This window comes from Parasteatoda tepidariorum, chromosome 8, assembly GCF_043381705.1.
Source record: "Parasteatoda tepidariorum isolate YZ-2023 chromosome 8, CAS_Ptep_4.0, whole genome shotgun sequence".
Lineage (NCBI taxonomy): Eukaryota > Metazoa > Arthropoda > Arachnida > Araneae > Theridiidae > Parasteatoda > Parasteatoda tepidariorum.
Genome location: NC_092211.1, coordinates 40,526,905 through 40,544,646, shown reverse-complemented (window position 1 = coordinate 40,544,646; position 17,742 = coordinate 40,526,905). Strand labels below are relative to the sequence as shown.

General features: G+C 29.0%; 1 protein-coding gene across 1 annotated transcript in view; it reads right to left on the bottom strand.

Moving 5' to 3' along the window:
* The window catches only part of LOC107456264 (dual 3',5'-cyclic-AMP and -GMP phosphodiesterase 11), a 237,781-nt gene that overhangs the window by 58,959 nt on the left and 161,080 nt on the right, over positions 1–17,742 (bottom strand). Inside the window, exon 2 of the mRNA XM_071183878.1 lies at positions 7,790–8,020. Coding sequence (XP_071039979.1) covers positions 7,790–8,020 — 231 coding nt within the window. The remainder of the gene's footprint in view (positions 1–7,789; positions 8,021–17,742) is intronic.

The following is a 17,742-nucleotide window of genomic DNA, read 5'->3' as shown; positions in this document are numbered from 1 at the left end:
CTCCCATAGCGGAATATACAAATATTTAATTGTTACGTTTTTACGTCGTTTCGTACCTTTTCATTTGATCACCCCTTGTATATTGGAAGGTGTTAGAATTTCTTTGTAATTGCATTAATTTTTCTCATTTTCCTTGTTTTGATTTAGACCATCTATTATTTACAAAGATACAATTTTTAATTCTGGCACTGAAAGTGGAATCGTTCAAGCTATACGATAGCGCATCTTAACAATTTTAGACCCCTTCCTCTGTTGTCAGCAGAATCACAAATTTTCTTCTCCGTCTTAGGCATTTACGTAATATTTAAACTACCCCAATTTTAAGGATTACATTTACCATAAAAATGATTTATGTTACACTCTCTGAGAGGGTAAGCGTATAAAATTGAACAAAAAGTAAGTATTTTAACAACAAATTCAAAGTGAATGAATGCTGACAATTACAATGGCGACAAATGCTGGTAGGATTAAATCATTTTTATTGGCGTATTTAATAGTGAGTTATGCATAAAATGTATTAAAAACGACTGCTGATTTTGTTTCACTATCTACTGGTAAGCACAGTTAATATACAAAAGTAATACAGGGTACGGAGCCAAATTATTCAACAAAGAATAAGCACCTTTTAAGCACTTTTCAAGCACTCAAAAATATTTTTAAGCACTTTAAAAAAATGTCATAATTTGGGAGGGTTAGAAAGTTTTTGCGATTGACGGTTTTATCTTGTTTTAACCGTTATGTAAAAAAAAAAAAAAAAAACCTTATGACATTGTTTTTGACACTTGTCAAAAATCATGAAATTTTGAATCAAGTAAAACGAATGGCGTTTTCATACGCTACGGACTGACAATACGCTGAAATAGATTGGGGTTGAGCGAATTGTTGTGAAAACGTTGAATAGAACAATGTGAACTGTGTCTTTTTGCATAATTCGAAGCGAAAATCAACATGGTAAAGAAAGTAATTTTGATAGAGGGAATATCAAGCACTTTTTAAAAACACCCAATGAAAAAAGCACCTTTCAGCGCTTTTAAAAAACGAAAATTGAAAATAAGCACCTTTAAGCACTTTTCAAAAACGCTAAGCACCCTGTAATAAATAAGTTTATAAATCTTACTCAATATGCAACAAGTTAAAGTGCAAGTTAATGAACTAAAATAATGAGTTAATGGGAAAATCCGTTATTCTAAAAAAGTCGAGCACCGCTGGATTAAGATTACAACAAAAATAATACATAACTCAAAAATAATTTATTTCTGATGTGCCTAATTCAGCAGGTAACAAAACTAATCTGACAGCCCTTCAGCTTTTTAATCAAAAAGTGCGCCTATTGTTTGTCCATTTTTGATGACGTCAATTTAGTTTTATAGTATTTCAAATACCTTTTGTTAGTTTGAAATTACGAGCTTCGCTCTTTTTCTAAACGTATCGCATTGTAAAGGTCACGGAATAAGATGATTCGAAAATACCTATTGTGAATTCCTTTCAAATTCTTTTTCAGGATCATGTACTTGAGAAAAAGAATTTCTGTCTGAATCTACGGAATTTCGAATGAAAAAAAATTAGGAAAAACATAAGAATAAAGAAAAGACTTAGAGATAACAATGGCGTGTATTTCTTTAAAAAAAAAACTGGTAGTTCGAAATAAAATGCACTTCAGAAAAGAAATGGCGGAAATAGAAAGTATATTACGAGTTAGAATAATAAAATAAAAGGACACTTAGTTAGGAAAACAGCTAAGAATTGGTGAGTTTACTGCAAAGCTGCCAAAAATAAATAAATAAATAAAATAAAAGAAGAAATTTTGACGTCTTTCATTTTTCCATTAAAGAATTTTCTCATTTTTCGACCTATTGCAAGAATTTCTCTTAAAAGTGTACAAAAAAGAAAATAATTGCTACTTCACGCTTTTTTTGATATTTTATTGTACATTTAGGACTTCTATTTTGACGAAAAATAATATAATTTTAAGTAACCAGTATTCTTTGCAAGAAAATCGTTTCAATTCAGAATCTTTTTCTTGATAGCGGATACCCGCAATTTCTAAACGGAAAAAGCGAGATCAAAAGAAGTATTTAAATTTTCAGAAGTGTCATTACTTCCCGATTTTCACTGTTCTAAATGCGACTTATATACTTTTGTAGTCATCTAAGAATTAACAGTTTTTTCTCAATTTCCATGCGACATTTTTAAAATTTGATTTCGCAAGGAATTATTCCATCGATTTCGCTCAAATTTTGCATTTTGCCATATAAAATTATATTCTTTTTCAAAATGATATTAAAAATTGCATATCTTACAATTTAAAATTTTTTCGACTAATATTAAATAAAATAATGAAAAAAATTAATATTTACTAAAAGATATTTTTTGCAATGAATTATCTTTGGATAAACGAATTTCATAAATGTGTGCAAAAATGTTTGAACTCACCTAGCTCTCAGGATATGGCGAAATATGCTTAACGTACAATTAGCATTGAGGGGTATAAAGTCTAAAAATATTAAAAATAATAGGCTAGCAAAAGCGTGAATAAAAGTAAAAATATTGAAAAAATAGCGGACTAGCAAAAGCATGAATAAAATAAACTAACACATAACGAGATAAACAAAAAAATAAAAGCAGACGATAAAATTAGAAGACTTCTTGTAGAACAACAGAAAGTTGTTAGTTTTTTTAGATTGTATTAGTTTTGTTTTGGAATTTGAGTTTTCATATAACCCGTTACGGGTTTTTCTAGTTTGTTTTATAATATTTAAACTATCGCGTTACGGGTACTTCACATTTGTTACTGTTTGTGTTGTTTGTGAATAAAAGTTTTTTATAAACAGAACTGTTATTTATATAGCTTGATACGTTACCAGGGTCTAAACTTTGGACCGCTCTCCCGATCAAACCATTGGGACCATATTTCACAGATTGCGGCTACTTAGTATATTTTGGGAATTAAAAATCGAATCCATCGAAAAAAATTTATGTTTATTCAGAGAAAGTTCATTTTTGTATCTGAGTTCGTAATTTTAAATATCGTCTGTTCTAGTTAACTACCTTATTTGTCGTCATCCTCTCGTACCATTAAGATTGAGTCATGGAACATGAAGATCTGATCATTAGATCAAAAGTTATTCAGGGTGATCCGTTTGTTTATTTATTTTGCGTACCGTACTGTAATTTGTCAGATTTAGTTGGGGTTTTTGCTTTTTTTCTTCGCAAAAATAATAATTTACATTCGACCTCTAATGTGTATACCTTTATATTTAAGGATTCTGAAACTAAATATTATGGGCGGGGTCTTTAAAAATTCCATTGTATGTTGATAATATTAAAACCAATGTAGTGAAATATCTAAATGACAGTTAAATTTCGAGAGATTTAATTTATTTTTAATGCGAGACAAATACAAAACCTGTACATTTTTTTTAAAAAAAATATTCCTTAACACTTGTTTGAAAACCGTTAAAAAATAATTCGTGATATTTTTTTACCTTATAAAAGGAATAAGATTGAAGTGAGCTTTCGTAATCCAAAGAAAAGACTCAATGAAAAAAAAAATTCTAGACTGTTTAACTTCACACACACACAAAAAAAAATTACTCTAGAAGGATCCAATAGCATTTTACAAGATGGTCATATTAAACTTTTTAGCTTTTGAATAGGAACAAACGAACAAAAAAATAATAAATTTAATCATAAAAGTTTTCAATTTCAAGTTTAATTACTAACTGATATCAGTATTGTTTTAAATAAACATTTACATATGTCGTTTTTAAATATCGTTTATAAATATTTAGGATTGTTTTTCACCTGTAAAAATATCTTTATAAGGAAAAGCTAATGTGAGGTAACTTAAGGTCTTAAAAAATGCATAAAATAAAATAAAGAATCCATGTTCTCAAAGTGATTAAAGTAATGTAGTTATTGAATGAGTTAAGGTAAAAAGCTTCTCTTACTAGTTTTTTTTTCTTTAATTTAATTTTCCTTAAATCTTTTTTTTTTCATCTTGTTTTTTTTACTTTACTTTTTCATTTTTCAATTAATTTTTAAAAATTCTTTTTCTTTTTTTTTCTCACTTATTTGTGTTGTAAAAAAACTAGTGTTCTATACATGCATTATGTTTTCATTCATAATTGTAATATTTTCAATATATGTGTATATCGTTGTCATTTTTATTTCTTTTTATTATTCCATTACTTTAAAACATTTTTTGATTAAAAAAATTCGCCAAAAATATTTCTATCAAAATTTTGTTCATTCAATAGTTAGAAAAAAAGAACGTTTATCTTATAAAATTCAATTACGGGGTCTTACAGTAAAATAACCAACAGCAGTCAGTCCATTCAATTTACCATAAAGTTTACGATGAGGACATTCTTTACCTTTACGGTTTAGTATGGTTAAAAATCCATAAAGGCAAAACTAAACCATTTTTTACTCATTTACAACTGGTAAAAAACTAGTTTGAATATGATAAAATTGCAATTAAATAAATTATTTAATTATTTCATCCGAGAAATTTGTAACATATTAAAACTCTTTTCTACTTTCTATAACTTATTTAAAATTTAGCATAGGATTCAGATTTTTAACATCAGTTTAAAATAAGGAATAAAATTTAATTTCAAGTATTTTCAAATATCAAAGAACTCTTATGATTTAAATTTCTTTAGATTATCAAAACTTTGAAGGAAAAAAAAGATGCTAAAATTTAAAGGAATAAAAGATCTAAAATTTGAAATCTTGTGAGCGCAATAAAAGTCATAAAAACAATTTTAATGACTTGAAACAATTTTAAATCGGCATTCAAAAATGCTCTTTTTAGACTGGTTCAAAAAATTGAAAAATAAAAAGTATGTTTTAAATTTAAAAAAAATCTGATCCATTGGATTTTTATACTTTTTTTTTATTTTGATCAGAAAAAATGCAAAATATTTACCGAAGTTGAAATGCTAGTTTAAATTTAAGCAACACGACATACACAAACCAATAAGCGAGTTTAACTTAAAAGGTTTGACCGACGCCGAGAAATCTTGACATTTTTAAATTACACGCAAGAGGATCCTGACCAGCAAGAGAGAATCATTCTTTTATGCGCATAACTAAAATAACATTTAGATATTTAGTGCTTGTTTGTTTTTATCTTTGGAATAAGTCATTGGCTTTTTTAATAGTGATTTACTCTCGCTAATACTATCTCCAATCTAATAACTCAAGTTATCAACGATATTTTCAGAAAATGTCAACGTTTATTAACAAACTCAAGTTTCTATAAATAAAATGCAAATTTAGAAAAAAAAATGAATACATTTTTATTAAATGGATAACACCTGCAGAAAAAAACCGAATGCAAGAGTTATGAATTTATTTTATATTCACAAAGACATAATTACAGTTAATTATCTTGGTATGAGACACAAGAGTACAAGCACGTCCATCTAGATTGGTAACAAATTGAAACATGTTTAAGAATAATAAATAGTCCATAACTAATGGAAAAATAAAATTATATCGTCAGATAAAATGATTAATGATAATTCAGCTTAATGTTCCTTGTTTTTCTTGATGCTTTATGCATTTGTTTCATAATTCCGTAAAAATGTGTTTAGTTGAGTGGAAACCTATGTAATGATGACTTTTTATGTCATGTCATGCTTGGAGAACTAAGACTTCCAACATAAATATTGCTGACTATTCATTTGCATAGATAAAATCTAGAGTTCAATAGAATCTTACATAAAAGAAAAACGCAGATAATGAAAGCATGTTTATATGTACAGGGCATTCCGTAAAGATTGCCCTTAATATGCATTTTTAGAACCCTGATCAAAAATGAAAACAAAGAAGTATACAAATTGAGGATAAAAAATTTATTAAGAGATGGAAAAACAAAAACGCCACCGAAACTTGAGAAATCACAGTATAAAAAGGCAGATGTTATAAAACATAAGTGAGGTTTAATTACGGCAGAAGTTGAAAGACAATTATTACAACTGTAAGTTTCAACAATTGAGTATAATATGAAAAAAACACAACTACTTCGATTTAGTAGGAACAACATATGACGCAATGCTAAACGAATGGAATTTAGTTGCTGTTTATTTAGTTATTGTTATCAGTAGTTGTTGTTATTTGTTTCAGTTGTTGTTGTTTATTTAGTTGTATTTAGTTTCAATAACTTTTCTTTATAATGCAATAAAATCTGGCGAGCAGCTATTTAAACGATCGAACACTTCGTTTGTTTATTTGTGGCTTGAAGTTAGGCTCGCAGAAAATGCCGTTCATGGGTTAAATTTAGTAGGAACAACACAACCTGTGACGTAGGCTATATTATACCCAATTGTAATAATTAAAATGTTTTTTGCTCTAGTAATAATGCGGAAAGTTACTTTCATTATTTTAGTTGCATATAATAACTGGTTACAGTTTTTTACAAAGCTTATGTTTAAAAAGTAAACATAAATTATCTACCACTTAACAATTACAAAAACGGTTAACAAGTTCTTATGTGATTTTAATATGTTTATCGTAAACTGATGCTAAATAAGATAATATTATTTATAATAAAGGGATTTACTTTGTAATAAGTTAGTTTTAAGCTTTTAATTTGAAATAATAGCCACAATTTAAAACAAAATAAGAAAAGGATGATAAATAAATGCTATTACCTTTAAATAATGAACTATAGTACTTAAGGACTATCGTCTCTGACGTCAACACTACGCGTGCCTTGCAGTTTCTACTGGCCCAACTGCCTACAGTGTCCTCTAGCAATACTACTCACAAACAATTAACTGATTTAGTAGATGAGAATAGTTGACATTTCTACGGTGTACTATTAGCGCCTCTGTCATATTTTTATTTACTTCTGTACGATTTTGTGCATGGCTAAATGAACAATAAATTTTCAATTTATTGTTTTAAAGTTGAGTTTTATGATTTTTTTCAATAAAAAATATAACGTGGATTGAATTACGTGGAGTTATATTAGTGTTTTAAAATTTTATTTATGTAGAAGCATAAAATTTTCTAATCAAATCCATATTTTTTTTTTAGATTTTAGTAATATTATTCTTAAAAATTGCTTCTGTCAAATTTTTATTTACTTTTGTTGTCTTATTTATTTCATTTTGTGATATGATAAATTCTATTTTAAACAGAGAAAAGAAAAATTCCACACTATTGACACTTTTCCATATTTTTTCTCCGATTAATTGAAAAAAAAAATAACGGTGTATATGACATCCATATAAATTTGCATTAAAATGCATATTTATATGGATGTCATGCACCGTTATTCAACATAAGAAATAAGGTAAATAGTGAGAAATTAAAATAAACGAAATTTTCTTACATAGTCATTGAAATATGACATTCCTAAAAAAGTAACATCTAAGCATTTGTTAGAGCTAAAATGAAGCAAATTAATTAACGATTACCATGAACTTCATTAATTCGATTAGAAAACGATAAACTCATCAATCTAACTACATAGTAGTTAAGCGTTGTACAGTAGTGTGTTGCTAAAATCATTAGGGCCAGACTGTTAGTATTAAACTGTAGTATTAGAATGGAAACTCTACTCTAAGCATGTTTCTCTGTGATTAGGAATAAAGAAATATTTCACAGGTAAGCAATATAATTTTTATTAATTTCATGCTGATGGCAACCAAAGAAAGCTTGATTTCAAGTGAGAAAACTGGATCATACATTCGTTTTACGAGTCCAAGGAGAATACTAATACATGTAATCATTTCTTCTGATTTATACTTATGTAAATGTATGATGGCCTTACCTTCCTTAGAAATAGGTCCGTCACCAGTTGTCTGCTGCCGGTCTCCTTTACCGTCACTGGACTCGCCCATAGCCATTGAATGAGATGGATTTTTATGAATCTCGTTTACAGGACCACGGGGATGCCAGGCAGGTTGCCAAATGAATCTCCATAATGAAGGACCGCTGCCACTGCTGGCCTTCTCTTGGTCTCTCTCTGGCCGATCGCTTCCCCCACCTTTTCGAAGAGTACCTGACAAAGAAAGAACATTCTGTCACAAATTGCTGAAGAACAATTTTAAAAAAAAGATTGCATACCACCTATTTTGTCTTTTGCTAGTATAAATAGCTCTTTAGTGAGAATTTCTGGCAAACGTATATTACTATAACAAATTTAGAACTTAAAATTTGTAGTTATATTTCATTAAAATTGGAGAAATTTAGCTGGGATATTCTCTCAAAAGTATCTCAGAAACATATATAAAATTTTAATGAAACCTTCGAACCAAAGAATCCCATGTGCATTAACTGGGACAGATGCAAGTTAAATCTGTAGGGGTCACAAATCCTCTTGGTTCCCAGAACAAATCAATACCTCTAGGGACCCTAAATTGGGTCGGCTGTTCAACCACCGTTCAGCGACCGTTATAAAATAAAATTAAATACCCCCGGGAGTACTAATCCAGGAGTTAATTAGTCTTCTGGAATGGGTTCAAAGTTACAAGGCTACGAGTTGAACATTGGTAGTCGTAAACTGAAATTTGGGTCGGCTGTTCAGTGACGTTGTGAAATAAAACTTCAAAAAAAATCAATATGATAAACGAAATTATAAAGGCAATTTCCCGTTGTAAAGTTTCAAAATTACTGAAGTAAAAAAAATGTGGAAACAATATAACAAGCGCAAGTTAAATAAATATAGAACCTTTATGATTAGAGAGTTATTATAACTACAGACTCATTATAACTAAAAAGAGATGAGATATGATAAATTTTTTTCTGCCAAATTTCGACTAGTAGAAATAACATGATTTAGCTTCTACTAGATTCATAGACAACTGGCTATCAATAACTAGCATGAATTACACTTAGAGCTATGGCAGGAATAAAAATCACTCGAAAACGATTAGTATTTTCATTTTTCAGCATTTGGCTTTTTGGCATTTGAAAATTCACAGCTAATAATTTAGATGATCAAAATTTAATGGGTAAAAAATTTCAATAAATGCATTATATATGCCATAATCTATAATAATTTTGTCTCTTATTGAAAATGTGCTCACTAAAATTAAATGGATCTTATAATTTAACTGTTAAAAATAGACTTAAAATTGCGCAAAAAAAGCGAAATGTGCGAAATGTGTGAAAATGAAAAAAAAGCGAAAACAAGAATTATGAGTTAAGCACTGAGACTCCTTAAATGGCAATTTATTTAGTTATAAATTTACCATATTTAAACAAAACAGTCAAATGACGAGAAATAAGATGGTATTCAAACTGTTAATTGTGAGTAAAACCGTTTATTCACTCACGCACAGATGGCAGCACCATTAATCTGCTCAACATAAAAAAAGTTTAGTATTCCTAATCTCTTACGATAGGAGAATCAGCCAGATAAATTCATTAAACCACAACTCACGGTTAATTTAATAAAAGACAACTCAACCACAACCAAACTCCAATGCCTATTACCTAACGTAAAGACAAACTCCAATGTCCGGATAAATTACATTGTTATAGTTTGAAACTATGCTTGTTGTAAATGGTAAAAAAAATCGTATTGTTTAGTATTTATAGTTTTATTAACCATATTAGTTGTAAACGGTTTCAAAATGGTTATTTGTATTTGTATATAAATTCAAATAACAAGCAAGATCATCAAGAGAATTGTTATATTTAAAATGCATTAATGGATGATTTAAATTTCCACAATAACGAAACTATTAACTAGAAACATTTACAATATTTATTAATAAGTAACGAAAGCAAATGGGTGACGTAATCAATGTAATCAAATTAAAAGGTAAATTTCTTCAAAAAAATTAAGAAACATCAACAAGACGCTAGGGCATCATTTAACTGAAAAGAAAGGCATTTTTATTCTAGATTTATTTAATACAAAGAAGATTTATTTGTCGGCTTGTTTTACATGATTGAAGGTAGCCTATACTTCCTGATAAATAAATTCCTCATTAATAGGAATATTAATGAATGGGAGGACTTTTTCCAAGCAGTTATGCATTATAATTTAAGCATAAAACATAATTGCTGAATTAATAAACACTTATATTCGGAGTAAACACCTATTGAGGTGTGCTTCAGGTGAAATCCTTACATGCGCTTACAAAAACACATTGTTCTGGTTCACTCATATTTTAATACACGCAAAAACATGTTCCCTTCATGTTAAAGTGAAGATAGTAGTAGTAAATAATGCTTCTGATGTACATGAAAAATATTTATTATTATCTTAGTGAAATGTAAAATAAAAGAAAGTTTAACATTCTATAATATAGTTTTGAAATTACTTCCTGCATTAAAACTACTTTAAAAGTTTTCTTTTAACGTGTTTAAAAACTACCATATTATGTTTCATACAACTAGAAAGAACTTTTTAAAAATTTAATCCCTGTGTGAAGAAAGAGCTTCAGTCCTCCAAACTACTTTTCGGTTGAGTTAGTTAACGCTTCCTTTTTCCATCCTTTATTATATGAAACAGTTACGAATGAATGTTACATAACCTAGTAGAAAATCACCTCACAGTGTTGATGTAAAATATCCTCAGTGGTTGACGGATCATTAGTTAGAATCCCCTTGCCGCCGGGCGAACCGTGGAAGGTTTCCCTTTCCATGTCAGAAATGCGGGTTAGTTCTAACAAAAAGTACTCCACGAGGGCTCTTAACCCACAACCGGTTTAGAAAATGGGCAAAATTCTGAGAAGGTCTCTGCGCAATACGTTCTTTCCTTATTTATATTAACATGGAAAAATCGATTTTGCTATGCGGAGAAGATTTGTTATATTGCAGGTTAAAATATGACTTTTTGCGAGCAGAATCATCAGTCGGTTAAAAGTTGATCCAAGAGTTCCCTTGTTTTCTGGGTTGGGTTCAAAATTATAAGGTTACGAAGTTGAACTTTGACAGTCATCATAATATTCATCATAATTAGTCATCATATAATTCATCATAATATTCATCATAATTATCATCATAATTAGTTTGTAAGGGAAAAACTCAGAATCGGGTCGGCTCTTCAACACCTGTTAAGGGTTGAAATGTTCAATAAGAACAATTGCACTTTAACTAACGAATTATTTAGAAATTTCCGGGTGAGTTATTTCAAAAAGCAGCATTTCATTTTTTAAACCAGAGAAATTTAAAAAATTTTAAGAGAAATTTATTTTAAAAAGCAGCATTCATGCACTCACAACGTGTGACAAAAAATAAAACATCGGACAGGATTCTTCTTAATTTAATGATTTAATCTGACATGTTCTGAAATGACATTTAATGAGTAATTATTTTATTTCTCAGCGGCGTCTTATTATGATTCACAAAACTACATTAAAAATTTCAGCTGGAATAAATCACCTGTCACTAACCGCGTCATTTTCTGCTGTTCAAATTAAGAATTTTCCTATATTTAGCGATAATTCATCAAATGTGGCAAAACACTCGGTTAAAGCAGAAATGATCTTTGTTGATGAAAAAAATTTATCATCTTCAACAATTTATCATCTTCACGATTTAGAATGATAATTCACATCACCTTGTTAATTCAAATCACCACATCAACTATTATTAGCTATTGAAAAGCGAAAAACTGTCAATACATCTAAATAATAGATATTATATGATTTATTAATGATCATTTCTAAGGTCGTTAAAGATATTATTTGGATCGTTAGTGACTAATGAGTATGTTGCATTAATCTCGGTTTTGTTAAACTTAATATACTTTCACTCTTATTTTTTAATATATGATATCCTTTTAACCATGATTGCAATAGTAGAATTTTAATAATGCTGAATAGTGGTAATTATACTGATTAATAAAGGGTAATAGTGGTAATATACGCAAAAACACGTTCCCCTCATATAAAGTAAAGATTGCAGTAGTAAATAATGCTTCTTATGTGAAAGAAGAATATTTATCATTACCTTAGTGAAATGTATTATTATCTTATATATTATTACTATTATTATTATTTTCTTTGTGCAAGTAAAAGAAAGTTAAATTTTCATAGAAACACGTTTTACACGCGTTGAACAACCAACCCAATATTTGGGTTTACGACTACTAATGTTCAACTACGTAGTCTTGTAATTTTGAGCCCAATCAAGAAGACAAGGAAACTCCTGGATTAAGTATTGATAGAAATTGATAGAAATTTAGTTCCTTGGACTGCAAGCCGAGAGAGCTAATCTGTCAGTCTCATGGACGACAGAACGGGCTTTCGAGTACGCCCGTATTCACCAACACGGATTACCTCCGGGTAATCTATGGGTAAGAGTAAAATCACGAGTTTAGTGCGAAACGTTATTCTCCAGCCGAAATTTCGCCAAACTCGCAGATTTCATCGACAGTTCTGACTCTCCGGGAAACCCTCCGTTTTTGCCGAGTTATCGGAGGGTAACCTATTCACGAGGAGCTTGTAAACAAACAAGATGGAGGATTCTATCGCTGCGTTTGAGCTTGAAGATCTTGAATTTCTTGAAACTGTTGAAAGAAGGGAAAGATATGTCCCAACGATCAGAAATAATGACCTAGAAGAGTTAGATGAAATAGACTTTTTTGAAAGATATCGTTTCTTAAAACCGACGACTGAAGAACTGATCTCCAAAATTGGCAGTAAGTTGGAATCTGATACAGATCGGAACAATGCCTTAACTCCAACGGAAAAAGTTTTAACTGCTGTAAGATTTTATGCACTTGGAAACCAGCAAATAACATGTTTATATTATATAACAGCACGTGTTTATATTATATACAAAGTAACATGGTTTTACCTTGCCCAATCAAAGGCCTCGTTATATTTCCTCCAAGAGTTAAACTCGAGTTGTGAAATCCTCTGTTGAAACCGGTTGGAGAATAAAAAGCGAGGGTTAATCCGAGAGTAACTCTGAACCGTGGATATTCCGATCCCCGAGTTACTCTTGAATTTAACTCGGCGTGGTGAATACGGGTGTAAGCGTTGATTCGGCAGTATTCAATACATGAAGCGTTTCCAGTGTCCTACACTCCCCAATGACCATTACCTAGCGAAAGGTCTTGAATTGTATCGCACCAACTAGGCCACCAAAGGAAGCCATTTAGTTCCTAGCAGATGTATACATATTGTAGCCGAGAAGGCTAATCTATCGATCTCAAAGCCAACAGAACGGGAGTTCATGTTCCAGCTTTGACACCGCCATTTCCTTTAACACATGAAGAGTTTCTAGAGTTTTTTACTCCATTTTGCAACCCTGGATTATTATAATATGATACTCTCATACACGCATTGACAGCAGCACCATAAAGCTGGTAAACTATGTCCAATGTCTGGTGATTCTCTTAAATTTTTGAAACCATACTAGTTGTAAATGGTTCAAAAATTGTATGATGTTTTCTTAACTACATGAGCAGTAAACATTTTCAAAACCGTAAAGGTATAAAAATGTCTTTTACCGTAAATTTTACAGTTAATTGGATGGACAGACTGCTGTCGGTTATTTTACCATAATTTTAGAATGCAAATTCTAACAGGGTATTATCTAGCAGTATCATGAAACATCAAGCTTGTTATTGTCTTCTTTAATTTTAGATCTAACCTAATCTAATCGAATTAATCCAGGTAAAACTGGAAATAATCGAAAGCCTTGAATTTTTTATAGCACTCTTTAGCTCGTTAATAGTTAGGAAGAATTAGTTAACAGTATCAATCGTAGGCAATAACGATTACTTCTATGCACAGTCAATGTAATTAATAAATTTATGCAAACATTCATTTACACTTAAAGATAGAAAAGTCGTCAAACTAGGATAATGTGAATAGCTTATGAAAAGACCTTGTACTTTTTTTTTTTTTTCAGAAAAAAGTTACAATGTAACAAGGTCAAAGCGTATTAAATACTCAGAAAAATAAAGTATTACGAAAAATATTTTATAAAACATTTCAAGGTAAAACTAAGTATATCAAAATTTGTCGCGGCACGTGTGGCTTGCGTAGCGCTAGTAAAAAGCTAAGAACCTGTTTCAAGAAGAAATTAAATATTAATTAGAATAAATGTCATTTTAAAAAGACTTCTTTAATACTTTTAGTAATACGGGATACTTCGAAATTTAAGAACATTTCTACGCTTTTAATGTTGGATATAAAGTTAAAGCGCTTACAGATAATAATAGAATATTAGAAATAGCTTGGAAAATATTTTTTCCGACCTGATATTGGTTTAAATTTAAGAACACATAACTTAGGAGAATTTCCGGCACTTAAACAGAATATTAACTTGGAAACTTTCTTTTAGATTTTTTTTCAGATTTCGGTTATTTTTTCAAACATATTTCATAAAAAAAGTATTAGTAAAAAATTAGAAATAGTAGGACATAATTTCTCAAAAAAATAGAATATTATTTCTCATTTAAACTTCTTCAAACGATTTTTCAAATCATTAATTTTTCTTAGAATGACACTCGGTAAAGATAGAAAACAGCGTGATAATCACATCTTGATATATAGTTAGAAAATATTTAACTGTTTGTATGCTACTAACCGCAGAGAAATACACTATGATGTTAGAGCATATGAAAAGAAGATGCGTTTTAATGCGTAGCAAAATGGCAACACTCGTCCAAACGATTTCAGCGTGACGCAACGACAAGAATCTTAGCTGCTGGTTAGATTATCGTGATGCATTACTTTCCATCCATTTCTTTCATTATTTTTTGATTGAATTTCTAAAGTTCGTTATAATATTTTTTTTCTGTTTTTTTAAATATTTAGAAATTAATTCCTTAAGAATGACGTGCGTTAATGAAGTTCAAAATACATTTGGGAAAGTAAAATGAGATTTATTTCAAAATTTCAACTGTTCTCCTTGTTCTTAATTTCTTGTGACTGAATGTTTAGTTACGTGAAATTTTGAAAACTCTACTCATAATTTCGTGAATGTGAAAATAAGTCTCTGTTTTTGAGAGAGAAAACCCCAAAACAAACTCTTTCAACGAGCATTAGTTTTAAATTTATAAGAAGACATCCTTAACTTCTTTTTTTAAAGTATGTTTTTCCATTTTTATGATAAAATACTTTGTGAAGCCTGATTCAGAAATAACAATTTTTTTTTAAAATGACCTTTTAAACTATAGTTTCAAATTTCGCCAGCAGATGATGCTGATTACTAAAAAAGAATGATAAACCATTGTTACTTTTATTTATCCATTTAATATTTTTTTATACATTTCTAATAGTCTGACATGTAATAAAAAAATGTTATTTTAAATTGTTTTTTTTCTTCTTTTCAATTAAAAGCGCTATACACTGATCAACTTAGTGTCTATTTTGAATTTTGTCTGAGTAAATATTCTGGTTTCGTAGAAGAAAGCAGCAAACCGTATTCCATATCACCTTCCGTTTTTTTTTTTCTTAATATTTTTTAATGATTTTTCATATTTTTGAACATTAATAAAAGACTTTTTATTAATAACTATATATAAAATATAACAATAACTATATACAAAATATAACAATAACTATAATTATAATATCAAGTTTGCTATAAACGTACTATATTACACATTACACTACTATATTAAATAAACTTATTACACTACTATATTATAAAAATTCTTATAACTGCATTAGATTATATGATACTGCAATATATGATAATTACTTGAGGGTTAAGTTATTTAAGTACGGAAATTAAATTTTTTGATACAGAAAGAAAAAAAAAACAGGTGTCTTTGACTGCGAGTGATGCTCTATATTTATATTTTTATCGCTTATTACTAGAGCCCGGATTTTGATGACCTAAAAAATCGCAACTAATGCCCTTAAAAAGTGCAAAAAATGCCCTTAATAAGAGCAAAACTGCCCTTAAAAATGCAAAAATTGCGCTAAAAATGCCTTATGACATGTCTTAAATAAAGTAAAAATATTGAACTAAAACAACTCTTTAAAATTATTATGAGTCATTTAAAAAAATATAAAGCAATGCAATACTTGTTCTACGTTCATTAAAGTTTGAAAAATATGCTTTATATCCTAAAATAAAAAAAAGGAAAATATATGAACTCCAAAACGTTTTCATTTTTTATAAGAACTTTAATGAATATAACAAATTCCATCTCATAAAATTACTAAATGTCAGAATTACATTGGCTTAATAATTTTTTTTGATATTTTGAAATGTAAACGAGCGTCTCTTGTCTGAAAGTAAATTTTTATACCTGGAGAAGCTTCTTTCAACGTCTACTGATGTTATTGGTGCGTACTTGAAAAAGACGGTTTCACTTACTGACAATTCTTCTTCTATTTGAAAATATGTTGCTTGACTTGTTAATATCCTAGAGATTCTCTTCATGGTTTGGAAGCCAGTGTAATAATAAAAAATGATTAAAAAAAATTGGAAAAAATTAGCAGAAAAATTAAAAAAAGGCTTTATAATGCAAAATATGCCCCAAAATTTAAAGAAAAATGCCCTATAAATCTAAAAAAATGCTCTAAAAGACAAAAAATTTCCAAAAATGCAAAAAATGCAAATGTCATCAAAATCCAGGCCTTACTTATTACGTTAGCAATTCTATTGAAGATTTTAATAAAACAAAGTTGCTAATGAAAGCCTTGTTATCAAAACTTGAATTCTATTCTGAATTTCATTTACATAATATTCAAAACAAAACAAGTACATTTTTAAAACATAGATTTTAAATAATTAATGACTTCAATCTGCACTTTATTCATTTATAAAGAACTCCTATATAATGATAGAAAAAGTCTCCATAAAATTTGTTTCTTTTTCCTTACGATCAATATCGTATTTCGTTCATTTTTACATGCTTAATTAAAATTTCGTAATTAATTTATGTTTACCGAAATATAATCGGGTTTTAAAAACTTCAAAAAGTAACATGCGATAGCGAAAAATAATTTCGAGGGTAAATTAATTGTAAGCTAACATATATTTTTAATAAATTATCAAAGTTTGTTTTATTAGTAATTTAATTTATTCTCCAACGAAACTTTTCATTTTTACTAAGTACAATCTATGGGTTATTATTGATTACTGACCTTATCAAATATATATATTATGAGCTACTAATATCAGCACTTTAATAGCACTCTATAATTCTTCAAAATGCGGAGAGTTAGTGGTAAAACTAAACCGTCAGTTCCCTTATTTGGGGAAAAAACGAGTTTACGTAGTTGTAACGAACTTCAAAAAACAAAAAAAATAATGGAGTTAACGATTTTATACCACCAGGTCCCTCTTTTGAAATAAAAGCTCAGTGCAAGCGATTGTAACTAACTTCAGCAAAATTAGTAAAATTAACCATTTAACTGAACGGCTAGCTTATTAAATCAATTCTGGCATATTCAATTCCATAGGGTTTACAGCATCAGGCTATGGACACAGAATTGCTTGGGAGGGGGGGGGGATAATAAGTAAAAAAATAACAAACAACAGTTTTTTTTTAAAAAAAAAGAAAAAAAACAGGATGATACAATATCAGAAAGCACTCTTTTTTGCGGATATAATCGTGTGGGCTGATGAAAAGATTATATCTTTTTTCTTCCGGTTTTTTTAAATAAAGTTTCATTCTTTTTCTTTTTTTTTTTTAAACTGTTGTTTGTTATTTGTTTGTTTGTTATATTTCCCTCCTTTTTCATATGTCTATAATTTTTCTTTGCTTTATCTTCATTTTGTTTAACTTATTGTTTTTCTTAACTTTCTTCGTGTTATCTTGTATTTATTTATTTTCATATGTATATATATATA